The following is a 16,664-nucleotide window of genomic DNA, read 5'->3' as shown; positions in this document are numbered from 1 at the left end:
TTCCCAACGTGAAGAACGCAACAAGAGAATCGTCGGTCTGACTTCTGAAATTTGTCAAACTCCACAATCATAGGTAAACTTGTCGGAAGAGGCTTCTGAGTTTCCACGTATTTGAGTCTGTCTGATCTCGAAATTGTTGCCACTTTGCTCTCCGAATCCTACTTCTTTTACTTTCTATTATTATATACAACAAATATATCCACCAAAGCAAGCACTAGTTTGAAATTTTCAATTCATGCCAGGATTATGCTTTCCCATCGCACATAATAATCTACCTATAATATTTTTTGTCGTCCTATTGAAATTTCCTAAAATGTTTTGATGAATTGAATAAGCCGAAGAGTTCATATAAATAAATTCAATAGCAACTTATGTCTTTGTTCATTACCAAAGATCCGAGTTCTTTTAATAGAAAACACAGTCGTCAAATATTCACTTTTCAAGCACTCAGTTTCCCGCAACGACAAAATTCATTCTTCGCATTCATTGCTCTTTTCCCTTCTTCATCAAAAGATGGCTGAAGCACACAAGTTCCTTAAATCCCTACTCCTTTCAGCTCTCCTTCTAGCAATGCCAGGTATTTAGTTAATTCTACTCAGTTGAATATCTTTTCATAATATTTTCATGCAAACATGTTTGCTGTGCGCAATGCAGGTGTGGTGTGTTCGGCGACATTTACGGTAGCGAACCAGTGCTCTCATGCTGTGTGGCCGGGGATATTATCAAACGCTAATTCTCCCCAGCTTTCATCCACCGGATTTGTGCTCAACTCCGGCGATTTGGTTTCTATATATGTACCCTCTTCTTGGTCTGGCCGTTTATGGGGACGCACATTTTGTGCCCAAGACCCCACCACCGGGATTTTCAACTGCATCACTGGCGATTGTGGCTCCGGAAAGGTAGAGTGCGGGGGCAAAGGTGCGGTGCCTCCAGCTACCCTGGTTGAGTTCACCCTCAACGGCTTCAGTGGGCTTGACTTCTACGACGTCAGTCTCGTTGATGGGTTCAATGTACCTGTGTTGGTGGTCCCACATAATGGGGTAGGAGGCGGGAACTGTACGTACACAGGATGCAATGCAGACCTCAACGCCGCGTGCCCTCAGGAGCTGAAGGTAGTGAGCAGCAGCTCGGGGGATTGCGTGGCGTGTAGGAGCGCCTGCGAGGCCTTCGGGGATCCTAGATATTGCTGCAGCGGCGAGTACAGGACGCCGGAGACTTGCAGACCGAGCGCATACTCAGAGTTCTTCAAGAACGCGTGCCCCAGGGCTTACAGCTACGCATATGATGATAGGAGCAGCACATTTACCTGTGCTTCATCCGATTATATCATCACTTTCTGCCCCCCTCTTTCCGTCGCCGGGTAACTTCAAACTCTTGTCTTTTAGAATTAAAAGTTCCTCGACAATATTCATTAAATAACTATATTGATCTGTAATCCTCTGATCCTATCTTTTTTGCAAACCAAACACAGTCCCAATTTTATTTAGAAAATTTTATTATATATAGTACTGGTCGGTCTGGATGCATTATTTATCCTATTTTATTTATTATAAGCAAAAATAATTGATAATTTTGTGCAGTAAAAAGAAATCAAGAGAAGGGCAAGTAACTGTGCCCACCCGTGTCTCAATTGTATCCGCTGCTGCTCCCTTGCAGTTCACCTCCATTCTCATCACCTTTGCATCAGCTGTTTGGCAGTTAGTTAGGCCATCTACTTAATCTGATATTTGGAGTTCACCTGAAGCCCACACAACTCATAACCCAAGGAAAAATGGAGTGTGTCGAAATCTTTGGGCTTAGATGAATCAAACCCGGCCCGATACACCAATTTGAAATCAGTGGTAAAAAATGCACATCTCTCAGCAAACGGAAAAAAGGAACGCAAAATCAATCCCTAGTTGGTTTCAAGTCGTATTTGTTTGTTTGTTTATTTACTACTATTATTTGTTAAAATAGACTTAAGGGCCCTCTGTATATTTTTGCCAAAAGTCCACGTGGAATGCTAACCTCAATTACTTAAAATTATATATATATATATATAAAATTAGACTTACACTCCATCCTGTTTCAACATATCCAGTTGACATGCCATGTATGCATCCTATAACATGATTCAGATATTTTATTTCACATATTGTTCTACCTAATATTTTGATTTTTGCATATGCAATTGGGTATCATGTATTTACTATATTTAACAACAATTTAGTATCCGCATGCCAATCATATACGAATGGAGCATGATATTAAGCACAATTACTTTTTTGATAGAACATAATACCAAGCACAATTTGAAATATAAAATCGTATGTGATTAAAAAAACTGTCAAAATACGGATTAAATCGGCATAATAACCCAACAAGTCATTCATTGAATCGTATCATATATTACACATAAGATCATCAGAAGTGTGACTTAAAATATTTAATAAATATGTCACGATCATATGTTAAATCACTTTTATTGCGTATTTTCCTAGGACCAACAAAATAATGTTCATTATAACGAAAGGTGGTGCCAGTTCCTAAAAAGGCATAAGCACTTGAAGCCTATCAGAAGATTAAACATAAACAAAGACGTGCATGAAACACGAGGCATGGAAGTAGCTGCAAAGATCAATGCTTCAAATATAGTAGTGTTAACAATGACGACCATATTTCTTTGTTAAAACGAATATAACGAATCTAAAAGCAATGTAGGAAACAGATATGAAATGGCAAAAGCAAATGACAAGATTCTAGTGTTTGATACTGACCAATAAAGGGTAACAATGATCTGGCTCGTAGTTGGGCCAGGATTCATCGCCACTAAGAAATTCTTGATGACGCTTCCAAATGGTTGTGTCATAGTTCTCCGTTATGCTGAAGTGCAGGCCACTGTCCTTGACTTCAGCGAGAAACTTATCCAACGAATCACCTCTTTTGGGGCTAAAAAGTAGGGCTTCAGAGGGTTCATCTACTTTTAGCAAGCATTTGATTGTTCGAGCAAGGCCTTTGTGGAACTCCTTAAAGAAAGTGCTGCAAAATCAGAAAATAAAAAATTCTTGCTGGTCCAAGCAAGGAAACCGGTGATATTGATATATGATAAAAACGAATTTCTTCCAGGTATGTTAGGATTGCCCAAAAAGGTCCATGCTGATTGGAAAATCGTAGTTTGACAAAAAAAACCAAATCCCTCGTCACTAATGCAAGAGAGGGATTTCTCGTTTTACACATAATAAAATTTTAACCCTGTCCGGCAATATAAACAATTTATTGAGTGCCAGTCAGTCATATCATAGGACAATAAGTTACCAGTCACTTGCAACAATCACGTCAAAGGTACCATTGATTTCTGAGACTTCATGCTGACCCCAATGTAGCATCATTGACTTCACCTTTGTGTTGCCAAATGATGCAGCATTGGCGTCTATATTATGCTGAATATCTGCTTGTTAAGAATACCAATTCTTGGTGAGAAGGAATTCATGATAGACATGCACCATTGATAAATGAAGGAAACTAGTGTGGTCAATCAATATTGTCTCAAATGAGTTTTCATAAAATAATTCTTGACTTATAGAACATTAACATGCAACAAAGGTGCAGTGATATCATGTTCCTATCTTCATTCAAGGGACAACTTTTTTCCCCAGAAAGTTTCTAGTTTCCTAACTTGAAAATTATCAATGTTCAGGACCTAAGAAACTCTAAAGCACATTGCTCAAGAAAAGACAGCAATATCTTCATTTGGAGCATGCTGCACAAAGTTAAATGTGGAAGTTACATTTGCTGCCAACGACAGATGATCTGATGTGTTATAAGGGCTCACAAATTTCACTAAGTTATAAGACCTAGTCCAAAGGATACAATTAACTACTTGAGGATTTCCATCTGATATCAAAAGTTCAGATACATCTGTGACCATTGCAATAACTAAACCGGCTAACCCATAGCCTGCTCCAAGTTCAATTACTCTTTTATCTCTGGAAATTTTGAGAAAGAATGAGAATTAAACCAAGGAAAACACCACTAGACTATAATTAAATCGAGAAGAAGTGATAAACCTGAAGCTATCACGGCGCGACAAGGAATAATAAGCAAGTACATCCTCAGAAGGCCATTGACCTATTCAAAAACAAAAACAAGTCTAAAATAGTAAATTCTGGAGAAATAACCACTCAATTTTGACTGTGCTTGGAAAAAACATCCTGATTATAGCTTATAGCGACAGGTATTGCATCAGAAGCAGAAAAATCTCTTACTTAAAATTCTTAAGACGCAAATTTCAAATATGATCCGATGAATCACAATGAAAATTTTTTCCTCATTCCATCCACCTATAAAATCACCTTTCCCTCAAGGTGAAAATTAAGAAAAAAAACTAAGAAAATCCACATAACAAAAATTGGACTCAATTGATTCCCGATAGCCTGTTTTGCACCCAACATTGTTGCAACACATGAATAAGAAATTGACCGCTCAAATCACCAAATTCTCTACCTGGTCCACTTAAGCAGGGCCATTCACATCCTCTTCCACTTCTTTTATCCCTATTGCTTAGCTTATCCATAACAATCATGTACTCCAACAAAAAGGTGGTAAGAAAAGGAGGTGACAAAATAAAATCAAAAGAAAACACGAATGAAGAGAGAAACGAATTGAATAAGAGAGATATAGAGACTAGAAAGATCTTTAGTAAATTTTTATGATTCTGTTTCCCTCTCAAAATGAGATTAAAGATGCTTCTAGAATACTTATAAATAGATATGAGTGACTTTCTTCGTTTACACACCTAGATGTTAGTTGTGATCACTAACATATTTCTTCATTTCAGTTCTAGAGCTGATATCCCAAAAAGCTAAGTTGGTACTACACAAATAAATTTATGAAACAAAAGTGGCACAAGACTAGCTAGCTCGAATGCTAATTGTAGTGGTAAATGGCAGATGAGAATGGTTGCACAAAGATCATAACTTTTATTATATTCGCACTGCAACAAAATGAGGATGAAAACGAGAGAGTATGTTCTACTTACAGACAAGTCCGGTGTTGTCAATTTTGTATCTATTGCAGACTTCAAAATCATTGAGATCCGCACAATCTTCCAATCTTTGACTGCGTTAAGCTCCACAAGTAATCAATTGTCACTCCCCAACCAACACAGCTACACAAAGCATCGTTACAAAAACAAAATCCTATTGCGAGCTGCATTAAAGTCGGAACAGTTCCAACGAAATTGATATTCCAAACACACTTCTCACAGTCGCTAGATTTCCTAAACCGATCCGATTAATAATTAAAGAAATAACGTGTCCATAAATAGAGAAGAGAGAATAAACGAAATATTAAAAGCACGCAAGTGAAATTTAACTAAACTAACCGGAGAAAAAGCTTCGGAGCACTGGGAAGAGGCAGCATGTAGCAGAAACAAACATCTCTATGTCTTTCCATCGAAGAAAAATCTGGATTCTTCTCTCCATCTTTATCCACCAAACGGAAAGGTACCAAATTGAAACCAATTTTCGTCCTTCGAGAAATTTGATTCGAATGGATCGCTTCTAATGGATTTTCTACGAGTTGTTCGCCGTTAACAGAATATCAAGGTATCACGTGTATATGCAATGTTCAATAGGTGCTTACCGGAACAAGATGAGCGCCGAAGAAGGGCGCGGCGGAGGATTCGCCACCGCAAAGAGGAAGACGTTGGGGTAGCTTTGGCGTTATCAGTCTCCATTTGAAGCTTCGATGAGCAAATCAAACGATTAACTGTGGCAAGTTTTTCTATTTTCTCTAAACAATGTTATAAAAAAAGAAAAAACATAATCGTTTGTTTGTTATTTTTTTTTTTAAAAATATATTTGCACTTGGACTTACCAATCTCAGCCTACATAACAACTTTTTCCTAATTACTCAGATTCATCTGTTTACGAATTCTAATTGAGGGTTTTGTTAGGACCAATACTGAAGAACTCAAAGCATGATTTAACTGTTAAATTTGAAATTTTGTTATGGTGCTAAAATAAACAAATATTCTCGTGTTTTCATAGAAATGATAGCTCATGAATATCAAAGTTGTTTAAGTAAATAAACGTTTAGATAATACTTATGAGTCTGATTTTCATTACCAATATTTACTCAGGACGAATATATAGCACATGATTATTCAATAGACATTAAGATAATGCGTTAACACATGATTTATTCATTACATACTGAAAAATAGCAGTTACAAATTTCATTTATCCCGTGTGCAATATAAAATAAAGGCCACGTAGTTCATCATATTAAAAAAATAAAAATAAAAACAAAAACATACTAAATATTCAATTCTAGATATAGTTTCTTTCAAAAAAAAAATAATAATTTGTTTTAATAATCATAATAATAATCTTCCAAGGTAAACATGTTAAATAATAGAATTTCTCAAGCAAACTTATCCATCTGATTTAACTATTAACATGTTCAATTGGTTATACAAATTTCAAATAATAACATTAAACTATACATTTTTATTACCCTTTTTTTAATGAAATTATTTTCATTAAGAAAATGTGTGAAAAATTTATAATACCCGTATACTGGACATTCCCAAGAGAGATATAATAATAAATTGTACACGAAAATAAGAGCGACATACAACTAAATGTCTATCATATAATCATATCAGTAGCAGTAGGGATACATCTGAAAATCTGAATCTTGATCTTGTTGATGGTGTCCTCGACGTTCAATGCTTCATTTTCAAACATGACACGGTTGCGTAGCATCCAAATATGATAAATCGTAGATGCAAGAGCTGCGCTTCTCATCTTCAAATATAACAAATTCAATGAAAAGTAGTCCGAAGAGCGCCATGAAAAACTTTACAACGTCACTCAAACAACAGGACAGCCTTTTACCACAATGCCTTCGGCAGTTGGGCAAGAAGCTAAAGGGCAACCATCTGTTTCGCTTCCCCACCAGTCAAGCTTAATTCGTTCCATTCCCAAACATAAATACAGAAATACCCCCATAAACGCAAGCCCGGCATCCAGAGCCCCCGAAAGCACGTAATTGTGTCGACTCCACAAGTCACGATAGTATCTGTATGCAACAAAGCCAGAGGCAAAACCGATTATAATCCAGCTGTTGTAGTTTACAGAAGTTGCCGGTGGCATGTTAATTATGGAAACCAACAAAACGGGAACTGTAATATGTCTGATCCAGTGCTGGTTGCGAAATGTTTTATGTGCAAACCAAACTAGAAGGGGAGCGATGGCACCCACTAGAAAAGCCCAGTTGATTGTTGAATAATAGCCAAGATCACCAAAGATTCTTCGTGGCCCAATCAAACCCCAGATTACAGAGGCATCGTAGAATACATGGTCGCTTGGGCATGTCCATGGGCTTCCTGGAGGAAGTGCTGTTCGGTCACAAATGTTTGGGACGGTGTCCATTAGCCACCATGCTGTTCCTAGATGAACTAATGCTGATATTAGGGTGCCAAACACCTGATTAACAGGCAGAAATGGTCAGATTTTGTGATGAATGTCTCATTCACGCAAGCACAATTTTTCCAAATATTAAAATTCCACTCCCTTGATATCATGGAATCACCCTCTAGCGTTGTCTTGCTCTCACGCTGATATTCTTAAATCCACCTCTGGTCACCCCTCTATTTGTTTAGAAGGAAGAAAGGAGAAAAACGAACCTGAGCCATGAACATTGTTCTCGGAGGTATTTTCATGTAATGTCCGAGTTTCAAGTCTTGTAGAAATGTTAGCGCCTGTTTCATGCTGATGTAGCCATACACCTTAAAGCACATGTTGGCAACTGGATATCCAGGATACAGGAAACCAATTATGTACTCTGTTATCACGTTTAGCCCTGGTGTCTGATAAAAAAGGCTTAGATATCAGAAATAGAAGTTCAATATCTCATCCAATATCAAACAATTTAGATTTAGCTAGCGGCATATAAATCTCACTTGGTTCGTTGTGGCTGTAATAACTCCCACTGGAAGAGTAAAACTGAAAGCAATAACACATGCTAACAAGACACCCCACCACGGTAGCTGAAGTTGATCGTTGTAGTAATGGCAGATAAGTAAGGTTGCTAAAATGTTTACCAAAAGAATGCATATGAACCACCATTCAGGAACTTGCTTGTATTTTTGCATGAGCTTTGTGTGTACATCCATCTTTTTCTCCTCAAACGCTGACTTGCTGAGCAGCCATAGATCTCTAAGTTTAAAAAAGGCTGCACTTTCAGAGCACAGAAATACACTATACAAGCATAATAATACGGGCTGCATTTTGCTGTACCATCCGAGATGGTAGCACATTAAAAAGTAGCAAGAGTTGGGAAAAATTTGCGGTTTTAATCAGCAAGGAAGATAAAACGTTTATTAGGACAAAAGGCAACCATATTGCGTGATTTCTGTAGTATCAAGTGGTTATGCTTTATCAAATACTACGACATTCAACTCAAATATTTTAAAATATACAATAGTTAAAATGAAAATGTTTTCATTCTTGTGCAATATAGGCTGCCACATATGGCATCAGGAGCAATCATTGCTACTCGATGTCATGTTATCCAGGAGAATTCCAAGTAGTAAATAAGATCTAAGTTGGCTAAATTATAAAAGGAAAGAAGTTCCATATGTTCAATAAGCTCATAAGTTTTTGACAACAGACAAGTCTCTAACTTAGAGGAACGTTTTAACCCTTTCTTTATAAATGCAGTTTAATCATGGTAGAGAGCGAATAAGTAATACTGCAAAACTTGTGCAGAAGCCATTGTTCTTGACATACCTGCCGTGAAAGAGGAGGACATGAACAATGGTGGCAGTGAGACACGCAAAGCTAAAAGCATACGTCATAGCAAAGAATGTGCTGAGATAGAGATGCCCTTCACGCTCATATGCCTGCAAGTCAATGTGGAAGTTTGAATCTATGATGTTAGAGATGTTATATTTTTCCCCAGTTGACGTAAAAAGATCATCCGAGAATATGGGAAACGTCTTTGCTTTGTAGACATCGAGCCAGTACATAATCGGGGTGATTACATACATGCAAAGAAAATATCCAACAGCAATGTTAGCAGTAGCAAACCATGGGCTAGCAAGTGGGCTGCCGAGGTATGAGGATATGCTGGACCAATCAAGTCCAATAGCACCGATTCCTAGACCATGGAGTCCGGAGCCCAGCTGCTGGACTAAGACAGAAGAAGAAAATATCCAGCAAAGCCAGGAAACTGAGGTGAGTTTTGGGAAAAGGTATCCCGGGAAGACGTAGTAAGCAAAGCTGCAGATAAAGGCGGTAAGGAAGAATTGGTTTTGCGTGAATCCACCCTTAGTTCTCTCTTCTTTCTCATGAAGTGCCCTGCCATTGGAATCTGGAATGATTACAAACCACCTCAATTATCTGATATTGTTGAATGCAGAAAATATATAACATCTCTTAATGTAGTTTTTAGTTTTTACACTGTTTCATTGATTGAAAAATGAAGGTAAGAAAACAAAAAGTAGGATGTATCGAGTATAAAAAAGAATATTTTCGTTCTCATTAGCCCTTGCACATAATCTGCATTCTGTAGCTCCAACTACCATGATGTAGAAAAAGTGAAGATGATATCTCACGCAACCACAAAATACACAAAAGGTAAATCAAATTAAATAAAAATTCAAAAAGTAAATCATAGTTTTCATTATTTATGATCATCAGCCAACTTGCATTAAATTTTATGGCAGATCAAAATCACAGGGAATTTGAGTTGACTGCTGACAGGAGTAATTGAAGTTGAGTAGAGTGGTATGAACCTGAAGAGAGAAACCTGGACCAGATTTTGGGGCCACCACATCTTAGCGGGCTCGACCAAGAACCTTCGGAAAAGCCCAGCCCATCCAAAACCCAGAATCTGCGTGGTCAAAACCACCCCCAAAGACACCCAAAACGTCATCCTCTGCCTGTAAAAGATCTTCACCGCGCTCACGATGTGAATAGAGTAAGGATTGGAAGCCCCGGAATTTGCAAAGATTGTGATCAGCACGTGCTCCTTCACGTTGAACGGGCCTGGATTCAAGCTGAATTCCCACTTTCGGCCCTGGAAGAAGACCCGCCGAGTGAGCACCGTCGCCATCAGGTGTCCGAGCGGGACAACCGCGATCTGGGCGGATATAGCAGTGATCGACAGCGGCTCGCGGCGGTACCAGAAGAACTGATTGAGGAAGGAGAGCGCAACGCAGGCTAGGGAACCCAGTACCCACAAACGGAAGGTGACAACCGGCAGCTCCGGGTCGTCGGTCAACGGGACTGTGAGCGCCACCTGCTCCACAGACGAGTTCTCTTCTTCCGAAGAGGATGCATTGGCCGAATGGCGTTCGGGTTTGATCTTGTGAACTGCACATTTTCACTTAAATCAGTTATTTGATAGTTTGATGACATGATGAGCATAATCTAAGCGAAAAACAATTGGAATTCTGACTTACTAAGTGGGGCGGAGATTTCTTCTTCTTCCTCATCAGTTCCAATCATCTCTGCCGTTGGGTTGAATCAGTTGACCGAAGTGATTGCCGCAAGCAGGAGGGAGAAGATAAATAATGGGAATCCGGCATTTTTGTGGGATCCACGTGACTTTCTGTCATCAGTGACGTAAAAAATAAATTATATTAATTGTTATAAAAAGTTATGATAGTAAAGTAATTTAATCACGAAATTCTCTGTTCATTCTAAAGTGATGTACCTGGACGGGTACTGGAGTAAGGGGATGATGTGGTTTCAAAAGTCTATTTTGTTTAATTTTTTTAAAGTCAGCCTATAACAATGTTTTCATAATCTATTTATTTTAATTTATATTTTTAAAACAATAAATAAATCAAAATAATATCTAATATTATTAAACTAATATTTTTAATAAACATCAAAATCCAAATAATCTTATATATATTAGAAAATAAAATAAAATTTTAAATGTAAAGAATAATTTTTAAAAATAATTTAAAAATAATTGAACCGGTTGGATAAGTGTTAAACTTGTTCAACAGTTCAAGACAGATCCAATTTGTTTTTGATCAGTTTTGACGTAAAAACGATTTATAAGATGGTTTCGAACCGATTACTCTGGTCCGGTTTTAAAAATACTAGTTTAGAATTTGAACAAAGTATTGGGCTTATGTTTCTCAAGAAAAGTTGATTTAATTTCTAAAATCACTAGGTATAAAATAGCAATTATAAATTAAATAGGGTTAATGACAAATAACGTAAAAAGACAAATCCAATTTTTGTTTTTTTCTAAAATCAAAGTTCCTCGTGACGTGGCTTTTGAACCTCAATCCAAGCCACGTATCCCCCGCCGATGCTTGAATTCCTGCAAAGGATTGCTTCATTATTATAGTTACAAGCTATGATTTTTTTCTTTTGTTTTTCGTGCAAAAGTTTGCTCCATTCTATAACCTATTAAAATATTCAATAATTCGCGCTTAATATGCGTGAACACGTGGACTCCAATTTTTTTTTTACATTTTTTATCCATTAATTTTAGATAATTTTTAATTAATTTAATATTAATTAATCTGAATATCTCAATATAAAAAAATTAAAAGATTTCGTAGTTTGAAACAGAATAAATTAATAATGCTAGGTCTGCCATTGCTTATGGGCTTACTGTGTGGCCCACGCCAAATTATGGGCTTAGGGTGTGGCCCACGCCAGTAGTCACACTACATCCGAACTCCTTCGGAAAAAAAAAAACCCAAATTCTTTCGTGGAAACGAAGCTATCAAGGAACGAAAAACCTCTGGACACCGTCTTTCCATTTCTTCAATCAATCCGATACCAATTCGTGACAATCATGGTGCTTGATGTCTGTTCCGAGCTTTTCATACTTGTTTTTTTCATCCTTAGGATTAGGGTTTCATTGTTTTCCATTTGTTTTCTTTACCGTCGTTTTCTGTAAAAAAATAGGCGACAATGATCTGCATTGATAACTCTGAGTGGATGCGTAACGGTGATTACTCTCCCAATCGATTTCAAACTCAAGCCGACGCCGTTAATCTAATTTGTGGAGCTAAGACTCAAGTATTTTATTAATTTTGTTTTCACTGATTTCGGTTTAAATATCTCCACCTTTTTTTCCTCGTGACTAGGGATCCTATTTTCTTGCTAATTCAAAGTGCTATTGATTAGGTGATTTTGATACGTTAAGTGGTTTAATTGTATTGTAGTCCAATCCGGAGAACACGGTCGGAATATTAACGATGGCAGGAAAAGGTGTTCGAGTATTGGTCACTCCAACTAGTGATCTCGGAAAAATCTTGGCTTGCATGCACGGTCAGCCTGAATTATTGTATTTACCATTTTAAATGTCTCGTGGCATATTTCTATTTTAGTTTTTATTATTGTTTTGCACTCCATGACTAATGGCATGGATTATTCGAAGCTGAGAGTTCTAGAGTTGCCCCAAAAGGAAATAGGTTTGGTCTCCTATGATGATATATGGATGTGAAAATGAATAGAGGTTATGACCGATGGATTAGCATAGTGGTGGTATAGTTGGATTCTCAAGGCTTAGTGTTTGGACTTTGCGTTTGAGTATACATTTGATGTATGAATGTTTTAAGAAATTTTGGGGTAAAGTTAGGTAATTGTGTGTCCTGTGTGGGGCATGCAAGTTTAATCTAGTTATCTTCTATCTTTTTTGTGATTGCCATTTGCCACATTATTGGGACTGGATGGACACCGTTCTTTGTTGTTTTAGGCTTAGAAATTGGTGGCGAGATGAACTTGACTGCTGGGATCCAGGTGGCGCAATTGGCTCTCAAGCATCGACAAAACAAGAAGCAACAACAAAGGATAATTGTGTTTGCGGGAAGGTATAACTCACCTTTATGTGATTCGAAGTCCTCTTTTTTTTTTTCCCCTCTCTTTTTTCAATTCAACTTTACACATTGTTAATCCTGTGTTTTTAGTCCTGTTAAATATGACAAGAAGGTGCTAGAGTTGATTGGAAGAAAATTGAAAAAGAACAGTGTATCTCTTGATATTATAAATTTTGGTGAAGAAGATGGCGAAAAGGGTGAGAAGCTTGAGGCATTACTTTCAGCGGTTAATAACAATGATAGCAGTCATATTGTTCATGTTCCTCCTGGTCCAAGTGCTCTTTCTGATGTGCTGATCAGGTGATTTGAGATGCTATCTCTGTCAATTCAAATTTAATGTACTTTCTTAGTTCTGACATTATTTCTGCCATTCAGTACCCCTATCTTCACCGGTGATGGAGAAGGGGGCAGTGGTTTTGCGGCAGCAGCAGCTGCAGCTGCCGCTGGTGGAGTATCTGGGTTTGACTTCGGTGTGGATCCAAACCTGGATCCTGAACTTGCTCTTGCTCTTCGAGTTTCAATGGAAGAAGAGAGGGCAAGGCAAGAAGCTGCTGCAAAGAAGGCTGCGGAAGAAGCTGCAAAACAGGATGTAGGAGAACAGCAGTCCAATTCTCAAGATATAACCATGGCTGAAAATATAAACTCAGGAACCACCGTGCCTGAAAACAAGACACGCGGTCTAATGGTTGGAATCTCTTTTGCGATGGCTCCTTTTTAACATAATTTTATTTAGTATAAAAATGAATAATTTTTTTAAATGAAACCAAAACAAATTGAAGAGGGATAAATTTATGAGAAACCTTGAATTAGTCTGCCTTATTAAAAATAATAAAGAATTTAGCAAATGGGGTCACAGGTAGACAAATTCTCTTTATGTACTTTTTGTTATGGGGTTGAGAGTATTGCTACGGTTTGTGGAACATGCATCAGAAGAGATTTTATTTGGTTTTTAAGAAATTGCCAATAGTCTGATTTCAGTTTGCAATGTTCATTTTTATTCCCTTTTTCACTAAAACTATTTGGGTGCTTGAGTTGCTGAACAATGAACTTTTCAATATTGGTCTACTTACGCATGAGTGCAATGAGCAATTGACTGGGTGTAACACTTGATTGTGATTCATTTACAGGATGATGATAATGCGCTGTTACAGCAGGCCCTGGAAATGTCCATGGATGATTCTTCCTCTGTTGCTGTTGTACGGGATACCAACATGTCAGATGCATCTGCTGATGATCATGATCTGCAACTTGGTGAGAACTTGTGTTGTCTTGGTGATCTCCCTTTTTGATTTGTTCAACTTGCTGAATATTTTCCTCGTTATTCTTTTTCTGTTTGCACCATTTTTTGAATTTTCTTTCTTCTGCTTTTCTAGGACGAGGATTATAATTTGCATGGGATAATGAGAAACATATGGTGCTCTATCTTTTAGGTTTTGTGCCACATCTTCTTAGTTTAAACCTTAGAAGTGTTGCCTCTTTGCTGAAGTCTGATTAACTTGTTGAGGCACAGAGTGACTATATGCTTTACTTCTTATCTATAAATTTCATGTAAACAACATCCACTCCAAGAGTTTTTTTAACCTTTTTCCAATTTTCCTTTTATCTATTTGCCCAATGTTTATTCAGTCCTTTTATCTCTAAACTATATTAAGCTTGACGGAGAAGGGGGGGTTGGGTGGTTTGGTACATTGACATGACTTCCCTCTTTTTTTGCCCTTTGATGGCTATTCATTTACGAAAATACCACCTTTGTAAAATTGATGTACATCTATTGCCCTTTGGTGGCTATTTATTGACGAAACGCCCCTTTTCAAAGTTCTCTATTTTTTATTTCTACATTAAGGCTTTTGTATTTTTAAAATTTTATCATTTATTTTTTCCTTTTTGGGTTTTTCGTTACAAAAAAACGGACTGTGCATGCACTCGGGTATTATTAATAATAATTGGTCTTATTTGAAGTTTTATGCCCCTGACTATATTTTTTAATATATTTTCCTTGTCAATGTTCTTGTAGCCCTCCAATTGTCTGTGCAAGACAGCACAGCTGATCAAACAAACCAAACAGATGTGAATAAGCTGCTTGGAGATCAATCCTTCATGTCCTCCATCCTTGCCTCTGTAAGTCTATTATGTCAGAAGTACAGTTCTAGTCTGCAGATTTAATGAACTCTTAATCAAGTAATTGAGATGAACTAGAAGTGAACTGCAACTCTATTGTTTGTTTGACGACCTTCTTGCTTGAACAGCTTCCGGGAGTTGATCCAAATGATCCCCATGTCAAAGATTTACTTGCTTCCATGCAGAGTCAATCTGAGGTGAGTTTGATGATTGATATTGGCAAAAGCTAACAAAGTTTAGATTAAAATTTATGTAGTGGTTCATCAACAAGTTAAAAGTCTCTTGGTATTGGTTGCTGCAGCCTTGTATGTATTTGTGACCTATTTTAACAGTTACAATAGATGGATGATGAGGTGTCCAAAGAAAAAAATTTGGGTTAATAACAATAATTTCCGATGAAATCCCAATCTCTTTTGTTTGAAGTCTAGCCTGCAAGAATTAGATTTCAGTGCAAACTTATCATGGTCCTGTTCGGTACCTTTCTATTAGTCTTGTACGATAACATCTATATCCTTGGAAAATTTTCCTTTTCCTTTTCTGTTTGGTTTCCATGTGCAATCCTTTGTCTTTCATTTATGATTTCATTGGAACATTTATAGTTGAAGAAGGATGCTAAGAGTGATTTTTCTTTGCTTTTTGGTCATTAGAAGATAATTGACCATGGTGTTCTATAACTTATTCATCTACGAGACATGATGGTATCTTCGTTAAGAAATCATACCAAGAATATGGTTTTTTAACAAAAAATTAATGAATTCCAGTATGAATACTTTTTAATTATTATTATCATTATAAAATTAGCATGCTGTTTTTCTAATGCACATTTTTGCGTCCCTTGTTCTTTTATTAATATTATCTTTGTCCTGCAGAGCAAGGATGAAGACAAGGAACCAAAAGAAGAGTAAAAGAAGTGAAGTTGCCACACTTGATATCCACCATCTGGTATAGTTCCAAGCATCTCTGGTTCTCCTTTTATAATTGATTTGTACCAAAACGACCTTTTGTGATTGATAGAGGAGAAACTATTGGCAATCTTTATATGTTTCTATTTTTTCCCTTTCCTTTCACAATCATTTGATGCCTTTTATCATCCTGTAACGTGTGATCGGATTAAGCTATTAAAGCACCGTTTTGTTCATGTGATAGGATAAGTAAATGATATATAATAAAAATGATTATAAAATAAAAAATAAGGATAAACAATACATTATTATAAATTATATGATGTTTGACATAATTTTAATTTGCTTGATTATTTTTGTTAATTATTTACTAAAATGTTCCCATCGTATATTAATTAGTAATATATTCTTAAAATGATTGAATAAATAAATAAAATTTTTAGAATTAATTGCTTTAAAAAATTATAAATAAAATTAAAATAGTATATTAATTATTAAATTTTCATTAATTCCAATTTCCGGAAAAAAAACTAAAAAATCGATTAATATTATAGAAAATAATAAAATTTTGATAACAACATAAATATGCATTTATTGTGATAATTAAAATATTAATACAAATTTAATATTAAATACTGATTAATAACAATTATAATATTATGGTTAAAAATAATATAATAATAAAAATATGATCAATAATAATTAAATTATTTATAATATTATTCAAATTAAAAAATATTAAATATTATTAAATTTTTTGAATTTATAATTATTTTAAATTTTAAGATATTAAAGAAAAATTT

At 36.3% G+C, this 16,664-nt stretch overlaps 4 protein-coding genes across 10 annotated transcripts; 2 read left to right on the top strand and 2 right to left on the bottom strand.

Moving 5' to 3' along the window:
* Window positions 1-410: 410 nt before the first annotated feature.
* LOC142521663 (thaumatin-like protein 1b) lies at window positions 411-1,364 on the top strand. The gene has a single exon (XM_075624790.1). The coding sequence runs from the start codon at window positions 633-635 to the stop codon at window positions 1,362-1,364; it is 732 nt and encodes a 243-aa protein (XP_075480905.1). The 5' UTR covers window positions 411-632.
* On the bottom strand, window positions 1,148-5,858 carry LOC142521661 (calmodulin-lysine N-methyltransferase). 5 transcript variants are annotated; one of them, XR_012814339.1, is made up of 9 exons: window positions 5,623-5,835; window positions 5,363-5,552; window positions 5,018-5,097; window positions 4,047-4,107; window positions 3,850-3,965; window positions 3,295-3,427; window positions 2,757-3,018; window positions 1,620-1,738; window positions 1,148-1,373 (listed from the first exon to the last, which is right to left on the bottom strand). XR_012814339.1 is itself a non-coding variant. In XM_075624788.1 (8 exons), the coding sequence occupies exons 1-8, from the start codon at window positions 5,714-5,716 to the stop codon at window positions 2,051-2,053; spliced, it is 987 nt and encodes a 328-aa protein (XP_075480903.1). In that variant the 5' UTR covers window positions 5,717-5,838; the 3' UTR covers window positions 1,380-2,050. The 5 variants fall into 5 exon arrangements, 4 of the variants coding, with proteins under 4 accessions (XP_075480903.1, XP_075480904.1, XP_075480902.1 ...); XM_075624788.1 differs by lacking the exon at window positions 1,148-1,373 and having other exon boundaries at window positions 1,380-2,101; window positions 5,623-5,838; XM_075624789.1 differs by lacking the exon at window positions 1,148-1,373 and having other exon boundaries at window positions 1,380-1,738.
* Window positions 5,859-6,545: 687 nt separating this feature from the next.
* Window positions 6,546-10,606, bottom strand: LOC142522367 (oligopeptide transporter 7-like). Of its 2 annotated transcripts, none has more exons than XM_075625698.1 (6): window positions 10,344-10,409; window positions 9,785-10,308; window positions 8,778-9,347; window positions 7,949-8,204; window positions 7,673-7,855; window positions 6,546-7,472 (listed from the first exon to the last, which is right to left on the bottom strand). In XM_075625698.1, the coding sequence occupies exons 1-6, from the start codon at window positions 10,407-10,409 to the stop codon at window positions 6,858-6,860; spliced, it is 2,214 nt and encodes a 737-aa protein (XP_075481813.1). In that variant the 3' UTR covers window positions 6,546-6,857. The 2 variants fall into 2 exon arrangements, with proteins under 2 accessions (XP_075481813.1, XP_075481812.1); XM_075625697.1 differs by adding an exon at window positions 10,454-10,606 and having other exon boundaries at window positions 6,547-7,472; window positions 9,785-10,364.
* Window positions 10,607-11,677: 1,071 nt separating this feature from the next.
* Window positions 11,678-16,097, top strand: LOC142522239 (26S proteasome non-ATPase regulatory subunit 4 homolog). 2 transcript variants are annotated; one of them, XM_075625467.1, is made up of 10 exons: window positions 11,678-11,826; window positions 11,928-12,041; window positions 12,188-12,293; window positions 12,721-12,835; window positions 12,932-13,141; window positions 13,217-13,526; window positions 13,969-14,092; window positions 14,856-14,959; window positions 15,088-15,156; window positions 15,835-16,097. In XM_075625467.1, the coding sequence occupies exons 1-10, from the start codon at window positions 11,815-11,817 to the stop codon at window positions 15,862-15,864; spliced, it is 1,194 nt and encodes a 397-aa protein (XP_075481582.1). In that variant the 5' UTR covers window positions 11,678-11,814; the 3' UTR covers window positions 15,865-16,097. The 2 variants fall into 2 exon arrangements, with proteins under 2 accessions (XP_075481582.1, XP_075481581.1); XM_075625466.1 differs by having other exon boundaries at window positions 15,829-16,097.
* The last annotated feature ends 567 nt before the right edge of the window (window positions 16,098-16,664 follow it).

This window comes from Primulina tabacum, chromosome 13 (assembly GCF_025594145.1).
Source record: "Primulina tabacum isolate GXHZ01 chromosome 13, ASM2559414v2, whole genome shotgun sequence".
NCBI classification, from domain to species: domain Eukaryota; kingdom Viridiplantae; phylum Streptophyta; class Magnoliopsida; order Lamiales; family Gesneriaceae; genus Primulina; species Primulina tabacum.
This window is presented reverse-complemented; position numbering and strand designations above follow the sequence as displayed.